This window comes from Glossina fuscipes, unplaced genomic scaffold (genome assembly GCF_014805625.2).
Source record: "Glossina fuscipes isolate IAEA_lab_2018 unplaced genomic scaffold, Yale_Gfus_2 61514, whole genome shotgun sequence".
In the NCBI taxonomy this organism is placed as follows: Eukaryota; Metazoa; Arthropoda; class Insecta; order Diptera; family Glossinidae; genus Glossina; species Glossina fuscipes.
The window spans coordinates 170042-185823 of NW_024003726.1; the positions used below are offsets into that span (position 1 = coordinate 170042).

Below are 15782 nucleotides of genomic sequence, written 5' to 3' on the forward strand. Positions count from 1 at the left end.
CACAAAGAGAAAAATATGACCAGAGCGCTTGAAGATGGAGATAATGTTTATTAATTATAAGAAGGAAATAATGGTTTATAATTGTAATGTTAAGCTTAGGGTATTTTGTAGACAGAATTGCAATAGAGCAATCGTCGAATTAGAAATATGATAAACGTGAGACCAGGAAAACGAAAAGAATTATAAAAGCAATAAATATTAAATTTTCGTTAACTTATATTAAACAACGTAAACGGCAATAGAAGTAGGCACCCCCACATAAAAATATCATCAGCTGACTCTATACACATAACACGTAGTAATAGTTGTGATCAAACTCCCCCTATGGGGTACAGTACAGTCAACGGTTAAAAGGATAATTTTGACAGCAAAATGAAACATAGTTGATTTTGCTTCGTCAAAACTAAATAACGAAAGATTTTCTGAATTCGATTCAATTTCGATTTAAATGTTTATGGAAAAACGATAAATGATTTCATTAATACAGAAAATTCCAAGTAAGTAAATTGATAAGAGTTTTTATATGAATTACAGCTGTATTTAATTTATACTTTATTGATTGTAAGTTTGAAGAAACGGTTTCATGTTTTCAGAAAAAACGTCAAGTCAATAAGTTTATGGTGATTAACAGAAGGCCAGGGGATCTGAGGAGGATCGTTGAGGATCTAAATCCAAACCACTTATTGCAAATCTTAAAAACTAGTTCTGAACGGATTCAATAAGGTCCACGAACACATTATAATTTGATGCCCATATAATCACCGCATGCTCAAGAGTAGGTCTAATTAGTGTAACGTAAAGCCTTTTAGTGACGGAACCATAAATTCTTTAGACCAACACCGAATAAATTTAAACTTATTACCCACAGAAAGAATATGTAAATGGAAACTCAACTTCAACAGAATCAATAAACACACTCAAGTCATTAGAGAAGGCAACATTGTCCAGCAAATAACAATTTAAATAGTAATTGACAGATATCGTAGCAAACCTAGACAATGATAATCCCTTACATTCATCTCGACTTAATGTCCTAGTATTATACTTACACCAAACTGATAATTCAAACAGATCGCCTTGGAGGACGAGACTGTAGCTTACCACGCTAAAAAAACGAAAGATCTTGATATCGTCGACAAACATGAATACACTGGAATTCTCTATACACCAAGGTAAGACAATGATGAACAATAATGGAAGAACAGCACCAAGATGAATTTCTTACGGCGCATCTGATGTAACATCGATTTTGCAAGAAATGCAACCGTTAACACTTTGGGTGCGCACAGAAGTATACGATCTGATCAATTCAATAAAGTTACCTAGGAATCTAATGCACTTTAGCTTATATAGGAGAAGAGAGTGCGACACTCTATCAACAGGCCTTGAAAAATCAGTGTGTATTATATCTGTTTGCTTTCTTGCCAAAATCGCACAAACCGCTCCATAAAACAATTCCAAGAAACTAGTCGTCGTAGACTTACCCTTAGTAAAACCATGCAGTGTCGGCGATATGGAAACTCGAATGAACGGTTCAATTCTGTCCGCCAGTAAATCTCAATTTTAGAGAACGCAACGTTTTAAAAAACCATCTGAAAAGATAATGTGCGCGAAGATGTCAAAGGTGTTTAAAGGATATTGATATAATGACGAACGAATTTACAAACCTCCGAATTTACATGTCTCTTTTCGTTAGAGAACTTAATATTATGAGGAATATATGTGAGGGGAAAAGCGAAACCTTCCTTTTAGAATTAACAAGTTTGTTAAAGGTCATAGGATCGATCAATAGCTTATTTTTCATTTTCAGTATATAGGCCGCATTCCATCTTGTCTACAGTGCGTTGAATTTCACTTGAAAGATCACTTGATTTGTATATTCTAAAAGGTCTATTCCTTCTATTTCTGACTGGTTTAAACTCATTATTAAACCAGGCGGAATACTCACTCATGACAGATACACTATCCGAAACCTTATCACTATTATATTGCTGCCAGGCGCTGAGGCCCGTTATATATCTTGTGATAATGGTAGTCATAATCTGTATTATTGGATATACTTGTTTACTTACGTGGCAGTTACCCAGTTTGCCAGGTACTGATATCATAGTTTTTCATATAGAGGTGTTCTATATAAGCTAAGTAATTATTCTTAAGATTTAATAAATATATAGTATCTAATTAAAATATTGTGAATATTTTGACGGATTTCACAAGACTGAACACCGCCAAAATGCACGTCAATTTTTGGCGCATATTTTAACTATCACAGATTGTTAATTTTTCTACGTAAAATGGGCTGTAAAGAACAAATTTGGTTGCCAGGGCTCGCTCTCCGGCAATCCAGAGCTTCTTTCAAGAAAGTCTATATTTCATGACCTTCCACTGTCAATCGAACCTTACCACATTCACCTAAGAAAGCTACTTATTTGAGTAATTACACAGATTAATTTTTTTTCATTAATTCCCACTTTTGTTACTCTTTCGGCACTTGTTCTACAAGGACCTCTTGAACCATACAAATAATGAATCATTATTTCAATACACTCAAAAATGTATTATTATTTCTAGCACTTATCATAAATGAAAACTTTGGGCCACAAAAAAAAAAAATCAATTGTTCCATTCTTTTGCACTTGTGCTACAGGTAGACTTTAGGTTTTAATTATCAATCATTTGGCTACCGATCACGAAAATTATTCGCTCTTTTCTCCTATATAGTTAGGCACACACATAAACAATATTAACACTCTTGTCTCACTAAACACAATCTCTTACGTGACCGACCTAAAAAGCCCAAAGATTATTCATTTCTTTTTCTTCTTATCTCTGTTTTATTGAAATTGGTGTTGTCAATCTGTGAAAAGTCTAATGCGAACTTACTGTTTTAAATTTGCAATTGAACCATATCTGGGAAGAATGTTGGGCCTGTCATCTAATTTACTCTCCACAACTGTCGCTAGCTTTATAATGCCTTACGCTGATGATAGGATATCTTGTGCTACTCTAAAATGCGTAAGATGCTTAATACTATGTGCGGGACCAAAATGAAAAACGAGTTTAGTCCTCACAGTGCTATGCTGTTGTGGTTTTGCTTATGTTGAAGTCATCAATGCATTTTGGTTTATTCACATATAGTATCTATCTATTTTAGAAATGGCTTTTTTGAATTTATATTATTAATTGATTCATTTAGCTGCAGTTTCTAACTGTGCAGTTGAATTGAAAGTACAACTAAATAAATGAATAAATATATTAATAAAAATTTCATATCAACTTCGAATTTGTTTTCATATTAAAATTAATATTCCCATTAATATTCATAAGCCTATTCATATTCGTAATCATACTAACATTCATATTTAAATTCATTGTAGCGATTGTGAATAGGGCGGGATTGCCATGTGGAGGTAGTAGTTAGGGGTGATATCTGGAAAATTATAACACTCGAATACTTTTCGATTACTAGTAAAGCTGTGTATTACATCTTACCTTGGTATAATTCAAACTTATTCGTGTATATGCAATAAATGAAACTATAAGAATATAAATATCCAGCACCTACGATTTTTATTTCCTTCTACTTTTATGATAATGTTTATTCTAATTTATCCGGTTCCTAGGAGAAATCATAAATTTCTCAGCTTCACACTTTAACCGCAAAGTTCTAATTGGACAATTTGCGTATATTATAGGGTTTTTCTTGAAAATTATTTATATTTATGGATCATCCAAGAGTGTTATATACTAAAATGGATATAATAAAATGTCATGCTTGATCTACTTAATTTCGCAGAAACACGATTTAGCTATTTTGAAGTGTCTTATAGTTTTATCAAGTCGTGTAAAGCTATAAAATGTTTATCAGTAGGTTGCGTTAATTTATATATAATTCTCAGTTAATGGTGAGTCAAGTGAAATTGGTTTGATCATTGCTCTGATTACGGTTATATACTGTAATGTGTTCTGAACACTACATTCTTGCTGTTTTAGAGAAAATTGCTTATTTGAAAATTAAGCGATTTTCCTTTGTTAATGCAGGTTATTTGAATGCAGCACACAAGTGGGTTTCATATTTATACAAATATTATTTAGTATTTTGAATTTAGTTTGATGTAATCTTTTGTTTTTTTTTTTGTAAGGTATAATTATGTATTGTACTTTTTTTTATTAAGTTTTCATCTATTTATTTTTACTATTAATACCTGCTTTTGCATTGGGATTACATATATATCTACTATTTTGTGCGGGTTTTTGTAGTTTATTTCTATTATGTGTTTTTATTAACTCTAGGTCTCCTATTTTTTTATATAAATGTAGTTTTGTTTTGATTTTCGTATTCGCCTTTTTTTGGTAATTGTAACTATCTTCTGGCTTTCTGTAGTTAGCATTTGAGTTTTCTTTTTTATTTCTTGGATGTGTATGCCTGAGTGGTATTTATTTTTTCGTGTGCCATATATGGTAGTTTTCGAATAATAATTTAAATGGCATGCAGCTTGTGTCTATAGAATGTGTTATATGCGAAAGTGTAGTAAGGTATCTATTTATCTCATTCTATGTTTTCTATAAAAGCTAGAAAGTTGTAACTCCCGCTTACGTAGGTGTAGGGAATGTTTGTCGGCCTGCTTCTCCTTTTATTCTCCACAAGAAAGAAATACTTTGTATAATAACGGAATTCCATTAATATGCCTTTTTATCACAAGTCGTCGTGCATAACAGTTGGGATTAAAGACACGAATCGCAAAGACCGAAAAGTCAAAGCCCGCCTGCATAACATAAGAGTAGATTTTTGCAGCAGTAGTTATGGAGTGAAATCCAGTAGGAAAAGTCATCCGTTGAAAATCATAAAACAAAACATAAAAACAAAAAAACAAGTTAACGACAAGCAGTCATAAGAGCAATCAGTAACAGAAAAGAGAAAACAGTTTGTGCCCATAAAAGTCTTTTTGTTCAAAAAAAAAAAAATGTGTTAAATAAGCTAATGTTAATTAACTTACATAAATTATATTTAAATAAGGTAAAGTTTTGTCTTAATTAGTAATTAATTTAAATAATTTATAATAACATTTAAAAAAAAGGTAAATGGATGGTTTAAAAACCAAAAGAAAAAATTATTAGATTTTTCTTTTTTTATATCATCTAATCACGAATATACAGTCAAATTGATTATGATTTCAAAGTAAAGTATTGAATCAACTAACTTTTTCAACACATGGAAGACCTTTGCAACAGACATGTTACACTGAAATATATATGAAACAATAATTAAATAAAATAAAATAATTGTAAAAAGCCCATCACCATCATCGTTTTCACCGTCGTCATCACCATTATCGTCTAACGACTTGGTAACTATTATAAACGTGCTAAATGAACGGTATGAATTGAAGACTGCATATATATATAAATACACATATGCATATGTCCGTGTTCGATGTCATATATCTTCTATTTAACCGGTTGATATGACTTCGACGTTGCTACTTAATGCCGCTGGTGACTTCATAAAATTCGTAACTCGAAAGCTTGGAGCTCAGGCAGAAATAGCAATTTTAATAGTAGTTGTCGTTCTTTTTTACTTTAAATTTAATTTATAAAAAGAACAATATATATTAAAAAAAAATCTCTGATAACTGATTTGTAAAAATGCTTTGGCGAAGGCAGAGTTGGGTGTGTATGTGTGTGTGTGTAACGGCATACATTGACTTAGTGGACAAGCAGACATATATACATAGGCTAACGGACAAAAGAATAGAACAGACCAACAATGAGACAATGAGTTAACCAATAGTATGATCATAGCACCCTTGACATAATTCATTTAATTTTTTTATGTACAACAGTCCCAACTCTACACATTACAAAAAAGTGGTGCCCAACGAAAGGTAAATCAAGTCCAGGAATGCTTCTAATCATCCCTAAATAAACAATATATCTTTTTAAAAGTTTGACGATATAAGTTGGCGGCGAATTACAAAAACGTTCAAAGCAAAACTGAAGATATACAAATTCAAAATTTTTTGTTTATTTAAGTACATTTTATCACGTTACAAAAAATGGCGCCCAACGTTAAACCGCAAGGGGAAAAACTTAAATCCTCAACTCAATTTAACTTAATATTTACATTTTGTTTATAGACATAAGATGGTCGCTCGTGACAAAAAGTAGTGCCCAACGAAAACAAACAGAAAATATTTTGAAATTATAAAATTTGTTTATTATTCATTTTTATATTTTTTTGATAAAAATGTAAGTTGGTCACCTCTACACAAAGCCCAACGTTAAATCAAAATTTTTATTCTGATAGGCATTAAATGTATTTGAACTCAACACACTTCTTTCTAGTGTAGTATCAAGGCGGAAAGAAGAAACTAAAGAATATCAATGCTGCTAGGCAATTTTTATTTGTATGTATTCTTACAGCTTAAGCCGTTTGCGTTTAACAAACAACAAAAAAGGCATCTAAATTTTTGTTATAGTATTAGTGCTTCTATTAGTAATCAATACTATCCTTTTCGATTTGTTGGAACACATATAAATAGTACATTTTTTCGGTTTCTTTTCTTTAGTTGCTTTGATGATTTTGCGCTTCATATTTTTCAAAGTTCAGTTTGCATTTATGCATTCACAATTTTTTTGTCTCTTGCTGGATAAAAATTTGTTTTCATTTGCAATATTATTAGTGTAAGAGGGTAAATTCAAAGTTGAGAGTTTTGTCCTCTCATTAAATTTATTTATACCTCCATCTATGTAATCTGATATGACTAAACTATTAGTAGTGAACTTTAGCAAGCAACAGCAAATATGATGCCAGGGGATCCTAACGTTTGGTGTCCAAATAATTTTTAAATATATTCAAAGATTACAGCTATGAGTTGAAACTTAGCTTTTGATTACTATGTCTATGATATTAAAAATAATACTTTTCTCAAAATAATAGTTTCTCTCCGATTTATTATGCTAAATTTGCTATGTTTCCTCCTAAATTAAGTACGCAAGAGCATCTTGCTTTCTTTTAAATTATGTTGTTTTCGGTTAACCAAACTTTGTCACCCTGTTGAGACCGACGTTTTTTAGTGTTGGGCAGGGTAGTTAATGACGAGAGTCTGGTAAATTTGTGAGATCCTGTTAAGGCATCTGTTGGTGGAAATTTCCTGCCAATAGATAAAGTGCTTGGGATACTCACATGAAGAGTGATGGTACAGATTGATCAAGCAAAACAAAGTGGACATTTCAATAATAACATTCGCGTTGAGCAATATATGTTTTTTTTATGACTTCTCTTATGGTACGTTATTAAAGTTATGAATTCAAAACATAATCCGACTGACCATTCGAAAATGAGTATTTTTTGTGGATGTGGACTTGTAGGTAAGGAGGGGACACATTTCAGATGTTGACACGCACAGCCATGCTTCCTTTCACGAAAGCACCACAAAACTCGATATTAAGCTCTATGTGTTTACAGATCACAGTTTGTTCGTTTAAAAACATCTTTTAATAATTTTTTTAAAGTTTGCAATACATGAATTACTTGCAAATTCCGATAAATTTGATATATATATGAGTTCTTTTTAGATATATAATATACATTTAATCGTTGAAACATAGATCTATTGTAGTTGCTGTCTCATACTAGATGTAAGAATATACAAGTTAAATGATCTTTGATCTATTTATCTCTCCATTTAATCGGTTTATCACTGTATATATAAATACTTTTATACATATATATATAGACACATAAACTTTGTATGTGCTATTTTAGTAATTGCCAAGTATGCATACAGTAGACACAAATATTAAATGTTCATTTTTTTATTTTTTTTGCTCTTGGATTTAAATGTTTAACACATTTGAATTTCACAAATATCATTCCAACTCATGAAGGCGATTGTTGCGGCAAGAATTTATGTTTATATATATGTATATAAATATATTTCATAAGTTTAACCGCACTTTGCATGAACAAGCGCTTATGGAGTTCCATACAATACTTAATAAAACACATTATCACAGATTTTGCTTTTTAAATTAATGTTTTGCTATGTTCACTACTGTTTTCCTTTATTTGATATACAACAAATGATGCATTTGGTCATTACTTTGTATAGCCATCTTTTTTGAAATTTGCTCGCTACATTTTGTTATTTTTTAAATTCTAAATTTTTCCTTAGGTTATTTTTATTCAATAAGTTTACTCAACAAGTGTTAAGCACTAGGTTCGGCTGAGATAAGTATAATGTTGGTTTGGTAAGAGTAATTAGTCTAAGTCTCGAAATTAATAGCATAGTTACGGGCCTACTACTCTTAAAGAAAGTTGCAATATGTTACGATCACATCTTCCAAAATGGAAGATGTTTTCGAAGACAGCTCAATCGCTTGCAGCCGGCAGCATCGAAGCTTCGTAAATAAACTGGATTCATTTTTTGCAGTGTCCAAGGAGAATTCACCAGTCAACGGCAACACCACATCTGCTGAAAATGTAGTAAATAACAATAATAATGAAGGACAACAAGTTTCTAATGTGGTAGGTATCGATCCTATGCAATCCCCTAGCGGGGATTTTAAAACAACATGATGTGCTTCTGAGCAGAAATGGGTAATTTTAAAAGGAGAAGGCACAACGTCGAGGTTAGATAAAGTGAAACCGGCCTGGCAGTGGAATTTAGTAGTACTTAGCATGCATTTGCCATGACATAAACACCAAATCATGTCGCGTTAACTTCAAGAGAAGAGCATGATATCGACGAAGTACGCTTCAGATTACAAAAGCAGTAGCTGGAGCGTCAACAAAAATTAACGACACTAATTATAGAAGAAATATCGACCTTAATTGGTGGCATATCCAATTTGATGGTTCAGGCAATTGCCTTATAACTGTCAATGCTCACAAATAGCATTGGCAAGTGTTAGAGGATCATGAAGGCGATTCATCATTTGATCATTTTGCTGTGAAGTCTCAGCTCAGAGTCTGATTATAAATTAATTCGGGAAATTATGGAACGTAAACAACAACCGGCCGAATCATTTGGCAAATATTATACTGAAATCCATGATTTAACATTCAGAATGAAATAAAATGCCAGAGCAAGAACTAATTAAAACTATCAAGTCGAATATTAAATTAAGCTTAGCCATCTTAATTTTTGCCATCAAGGTCGATAATATGGCGGATCTAAGAGCGGAATGTAAAAGAGTGGGAAGATTGTGGCGAGATAGTAACCAAAAGTCGATGCATGAAAATGAAATGAATTGTTATGATTAGAGTAGCAATTCTAATAAAAATGCTGCGGTAGAATAAGTTGAGCAAGCAATAATAGCCAAAATGAATTCAAGCAAAAATAAATATTAGTTTGGGGAAAAAGAAATCCATTATTTTTATATGAACTATCTGTCAAGCAAAAAACGTGTGATCAGCCTGAAACAAATAACAAATTGATTCATTTAGCTTTAAGAATACTTTATTTACCAACACATAGGTCTACCGTCATTCCACGTGACCCCATGTTTTGTTTGCGGTATGTTCGGGGATTAATTTCTCAAATATCTGGCAGAGAGAGATTAAAAACAAGTCCGTGTAGAGATGTACCTTCAACTACGTTTTGTTTGTAAAAAAATGACTATTATTGCCAACTTCAGTCGGCGGGAAATGTCGGACGGGCGGAGAAAACCGGGAACTCTTCCCAGGCGGATTCACACCAGAAAACTTATTAAAAATTTGACGAAGGTCGATATACAATCCTTCATTAACATCTAATACACAGTGAACTAACTCCAACAAAACTTTGAACCAACGCATTCTAGAATAGCAAGAGAACCGTCGCGAGTTATTCAATGAAGAAATTATGGAAAGAAGAATTGTCGGCAGACAATATAAGAAGATATTATTATTGTTGTTATCATTATTATTATTATTTTAGACTGATGATATAAATTCTTAGACTAAAAAAAAAAAAGACATTGAGCACTAGCAACACAGCCTATCGGATCTAATTTATATAAATGTACATTAGATATTGAGCCTGGTAGTTTTAATAAAGTATTATATTGAATTAATATTTTGTTCTGAAGCTGATTTTAGAATGTCCAAAGGGTTGCTTGTCCAAATGCAATACTTCTAGGCAAGGAAAAGTTAAGGCAGCCACAGAGAATGTGCTTTATAGTGAGAATTTGTCCACAACTGCACATTGGAGAGGAAGACTTCTTCAAGATTCATTGGTGAGTTGCAATTGTATGACCAAGGCGAATTCTAGAAAATGTTTGGATCTTGGTTTTCTCAACATTTGTTGGATATAAAGGTGGAGTTAATTGTGGGTTAATGGAAAAGTAGTGTTGATGATGTTATTGTAAATTTCCTTCTGCAATTTTCTCTTTAACTTTTCTTCCAATATATCTTTGAAGATCGAACTTTTCCATAACATCATCCATAATTAGAGGAGCAGAAGCACCATTTTTTGACGCTCGATCAGCCTGCTCATTTTCCAACAAACCGATATGACTAGGTACACATAACATTTTAATTTTTCCCTCGGGTGTTGTAATTATATTCCTTAATTTGTTGACAGTGCTCCATCTCAAAGTCGAAGGATTCCGAATAGCTTGTAATACCGATAAACTGTCGATAACAATGACAGTTTTGAGTTTGTTTTTATGGGCAAGGTTCGCAGCGTGAAGAATAGTTTTGGCTTCGGTTGTGAAAGCTGAAGTACTTTTGTGAAATATGTGATTGAAAAGAACCTGTCCTGAAGCATCTACCACGGCACAAGCAGGAGGCAGACCAGAAGATTTTGAACCGTCTGAGTAGAAAAGATTCCAACCAGTACTCACCAATATTTGGGTTTTTTCAGTTATTAGATTCCTGAAGACGTAATTTGGAGTATCTTCTTCCTTGTGCATAGACAGCGGGATGTCAAAAGAGCAGGCTTTCAAAATCCAGGGAGATTTAACACCAAAAGAGCGGAAAATTTTTAAGAGAATGTTCAATTTCTTTGCGACGTACAAACAATAGTCAATTGCAGATGACTTTGGAATTTTCTTCGCAATAATAATCTTTCTCACGTCATCACCGAGAATAGATTTGTTTGAATTAAGAAGCTTGGGGACTATTTTAGCTTTTAACTCATAAAGTCTGTTTTCTAAATGTGAGAGATCAGTTTCAATTATAATATTGTTTATGGGCGCCGTCCGAAAAGCATAACAACTTGCTCTGACGGCTTGGTGGTAGACCGGTTTAAGGATGTTGATATTAGATTTGCAGCTATTGCCATAAATCAAAGCATCTTGCTTAAAATAAGCAATTTATATTTTGTACTGTACGAAATTCACCCTTGCTAAATTAGAATTTTTTAACCGAAGACAGTGTGCTTTCCAACGATATTTGTTGGAAAACGTGAGCCCGAGAATATGAAGCGTCTGAACGTTTAGTACTGGTAAGTCATTAATATGCATCTATAGATTTCCTGCATCGCAAATCTGCTTTCGACATATGTCCATTTTTTTAGATTTTTGTATGGAAATTTTAGCTCCTGACGAGTTTGCACATGTGGAGATCTCACATCCAATAGATTCGAGAATGTTGATTGCCTTCGTGCTATCTTTTTCTTTTGTAAAAAGGCGTAGAGGCAATGTTCGATTCTAGGTACATGCAAAGGATTTTGCTAATTTCGGTGAAGTCGATCTAGAAAAGCGTGACAGAAAGGAATCAGAAAGATGATTGTTGATTCTAAATTTAAACCGCCGATGCAACATGAATGATTTGATGAAGGATTTCTGTCCAACATTCCATGATTTCAAGAGTCTGAAAATAACATTAAGACCAACTCTGTCAAATGCTATTTCGAAATCAATAGAGAGAATTGTTACGTGATTCCGTTCGGAAATTGCTTTGCTTGTAAAATAATCAATATGTAACAGAGCGTCGATGCACCCTCCACCCCGCTTGAAACCAACTTGTTGCTTTGTTATCAGGTTCTTGGACTCAAGAAACCAAGATAATCTAGATGCCATAATCTTCTCTAATACCTTAGAGAGGCAAGATAAAAGAGAAATTGGGCGATAATCTGATGCGATGGAGACATTTTTTGACTCTGGAATTGGAACAACTGTTGCCAGTTTCCACATGTAGGGTATATGGCCAGTCATAAATACCGTATTATATAGGTCCAGCAATTTCTTTTTACTAGACTTAGACATAGCACTGATCATTTGGTATGAGATGCGGTCTAGACCAGGTATCTTCCCCTTCAAATTGGAGAGACAACTTCCAAGTTCTGAGGTAGATACGCAATTTTCCAGGAACATGGCATATCTGTCGATATTATTTGAAAGAGATATTGGAGTCCTTTTATTTTCGATGAAAGCACTGGAGAAGTTGCTGTCAGAGGAGTATTCGCACCACACTTTTCCCAAGTAATTAGAAATCTCATCTGCGTCAGTTAAAGTTCCATTGGGAGTGCAGATGGCAGAAATTTCGTTCAGGTTTGAAGTCCCATTAATTCTGTTGCTTTTGTTCCAGACAACTTTCATTGATGTATTTCTGTGAATTCGTCTCCAGAAAAGTTCGAAACTAAATGACTTTGATTTCCGTAATTCCTTCCTGAATAGAGCATTGGCCTTTTTGTATAATAACAAGTGATTCTGATCAGGAGATCTCTTAAAGCGGTGCCATAGATCCATTTTATTTTTCCTCAAAAACGAGAATTGTTACGTGATTTCGTTCGGAAATTGCTTTGCTTGTAAAATAATCAATATGTCAAAGAGCGTCGATGCACCCTCTACCTCGCTTAAAACCAAATTGTTGCTTTGTTATCAGGTTTTTGGACTCAAGAAACCAAGGCAATCAAGATGCCATAATCTTTTCCAGAACCTTTGAGAGGCAAGATATAAAAGAGAGATTGGGCGATGCGATGGAGACATTTTTTGACTTTTGAATTAGAACAACTGCTGCCAGTTTCCACAAGTAGGGTATATGCCCAGTCAAACGTGCCGTATTATAGAGGTCCAGTAATTTCTTTTTATTTGAACTAGACAGAGCACTGATCATTTGGCAGGAGATGTGGTCTAGACCACGTGTCCTCCCCTTCGATTTGAAGAGACAACTTTCAAGTTCTAAGGTAGGTATACTATTTTCCAGGAACATAGCACAGCTATCAATAGCATTTGAAAGAGATTTGGACTCCTTCTATTTTCGATACAAGCATTGGAGAAAGCATTGGATTGCTGTCAGTGAAGTATTCGCATCACATTTTTTCATAATAATTAGAAATCCCATCTGCGCCAGTTAAAGTTCCATTCGGAGTGCAGATGGCAGAAATTTTGTGCAAATTTGAAGTCCCATTGAGTCCATCGATTTTGTTCCGGGTAACTTTCATTGATGTATTTCTGTGAATTCTTTTCGAAAAAAATTCGAAATTAAGTGCCCTTGATTTTCCTAATTCCTTCCTGCATAGAGTATTGGCCTTTGTGTGTAATAACACAACGTTTTATACGCGTTTAAAGCTGGGTATTTGTTTTTTACAAACTTTTCACGGAGACGCGAAATGGTTTCTCCAAATTGAGAAATCTCGGCTCCTTGTGGGAGAAGGTTGAGCTAATTAAGTCTAGGTTTGATGAGTGTTGTTTTATTGAACACTCATCTCTTACCCAAGCCAGAAAAATAATGACTCAAAGCGTAGCGTGTGGGACGTCACCTCTGAGTTTCCCTAAATCTGATTCGTTGGTACAAGTTACCGCTCCCTCTAACACTAAAATGAACGTTAATGTTTCCGATATTGTTGAGTCGGTTGGTAACAAAATAGTTACAAACAAGCCGGCAAGTGCTTTAAGTTACGCTGAAGCGGCAAGGGTATCTCCGCCAAGGGCCGCCACTCACTCTAATCAACCGCGACCGCCAAAAAATAATAAAGAGAAAAATAAATCATCCTCTCCCCCTGGCTGTTCGAATGTAAACGCTGGTCACCAGACTGGACAAGTCGCACAAGCTGCTGGTGCAAGGGCAATAACGCCATCTATATTCTCTCCAACTCTAAAATCCTTAACCGTGAACCCTCCTGTTCCAACCAATGACAATTGCTTGAAGGCAGTTCCTCCCAGAAAAGCAATGTTTGTTTCGGTCGTTGCATTGGGTGACTTCAACTTAGTTCAAGTCACTTGGTGTAACAGTGATAATTCTGGCTGTTTGATTCCTACTTCAACGTCTGATAGGGCTGTTGTGTTCTTTAATGAATTGTTTGAGCATAATTTGGTTCAATATAATCGTATCCCTAATTGTAATGGTAGACTGCTTGATCTCTGCTTTGCCAACTTTCCTGAGATTAACGTAAATCGTTGCCCACGTTTTAGTTTACCTGAGGACCCTTATCATCCATCAATGTGCATTTCCTTTCGTCATAAGAATGATGGTTCGTTGAACTGCCTTAATGTGCCAAATCAAACTTTTTTAAAAAAATATTATGATTTTGATAAAATCAATGTTGTATTGCTAAAACATCGTCTCTCACATACGAGGCTTGATTTCTCAACCGGAAGTATTGAAAGCTTATTGTCATCGTTCTACAATACATTAAATCTAGCTATTGCTGCATCTGTTCCGATCAAGGAGTGTCGACCTCGAAGCAGGTGTCCCCCGTGGTTTAATAAGACAACTAAATATCACAAGAATAGGAAAAACTCGCTATTCAAAATATATTCGAAAAGTGGCTCTGCGCTCGACTATTTCGCTTACTCGGTGGCGAGGCATAGATTTAACTCCCTCAACCACCATTATTACTGCAGATACCTTCAGTTCATTAAATCCTCTCTGTTTGCTAATATTAAATACTTTTTTAAATTTGTTAACTCTAAAAGAAAAATTTCCACATATCCCTCTCATGTTTCTTTTAATGGCTCTGATTCCTCGGATGATTTTGAAATCTCAAATCTGTTTGCTGAGTATTTCCGACGAAACTGTTCGATTGCTAATTTCGATTTATAAGCAAACTACCCACATCCTATAACTAACTCTATTTCAATTCCTAACTTGGTAGTTTCGGAAAATGACGTTTGTAAAGGATTGAATTCTCTAAAATACAGTTGTTCGCCTGGACCTGATGGAATTCCATCATGTGTACTTAAATCTTGCGCGGTCGAGTTATGTGGTGTGAACTCAAAGATTTTTAACTTGTCCTTGAATTTAGGTGTTTTCCCTTCGTGTTGGAAGAATAGTTTCCTTATTCCTATCCACAAGAGTGGAAGTAGACAACTTGTTGAGAACTACAGAGGCATAGCCAAGTTGAGTGTCTTGCCCAAGTTGTTCGAGCGAATGATGACTCAGCATTTGACCTCTGCCATTAATTCGTATATTTCGTCGAAGCAGCACGGCTTTCAGAAAGGGCGATCTACAGTCACCAACTTGTTAGAGTTTACTTGTCCCGTTTTCAAGGCTTTTTCTAGTGGCTCTCGCACAGATGTGATATACATTGATTTAAGTAAAGAGTTTGATATGGTTAACCATGACTTACTTATCTTTAAACTCCAAGCCTCTGGCTTCTTTTTCTATTTTGTGAAATGGATAAGCTCTTATCTGTACAATAGATCCTTCAGGGTTTTGTTCAACTTTATCACCTCGGATGAATTCCCCGTTATATCTGGCGTACCTCAAGGAAGTCACTTAGGTCCCATTTTATTTAGTTTATACATTAACGATCTTCCATCTGTGGTTAATTTCAGCCAGATCGTAATGTATGTGGATGAAGTGAAACTGTTTTCTTCCTTCTCTGTTGAATCGCAATCACATCAGCTTC

General features: G+C 34.2%; 1 protein-coding gene and 1 long non-coding RNA gene across 2 annotated transcripts in view; one reads left to right on the top strand and one right to left on the bottom strand.

Annotated features, from left to right (window-relative positions):
- Window positions 1-4302: 4302 nt before the first annotated feature.
- LOC119643646 lies at window positions 4303-5735 on the bottom strand. Its single transcript, XR_005248358.1, has 3 exons — window positions 5302-5735; window positions 5202-5242; window positions 4303-4766 (listed from the first exon to the last, which is right to left on the bottom strand). It is a non-coding gene; the product is annotated as an uncharacterized LOC119643646 (long non-coding RNA).
- A 1468-nt stretch (window positions 5736-7203) lies between these two features.
- Window positions 7204-15782, top strand: part of LOC119643660 (homeobox protein 5-like) — a 65188-nt gene continuing 56609 nt past the window's right edge. The window contains exon 1 of the mRNA XM_038043057.1: window positions 7204-8530. Coding sequence (XP_037898985.1) covers window positions 8351-8530 — 180 coding nt within the window. The 5' untranslated portion in view covers window positions 7204-8350. The remainder of the gene's footprint in view (window positions 8531-15782) is intronic.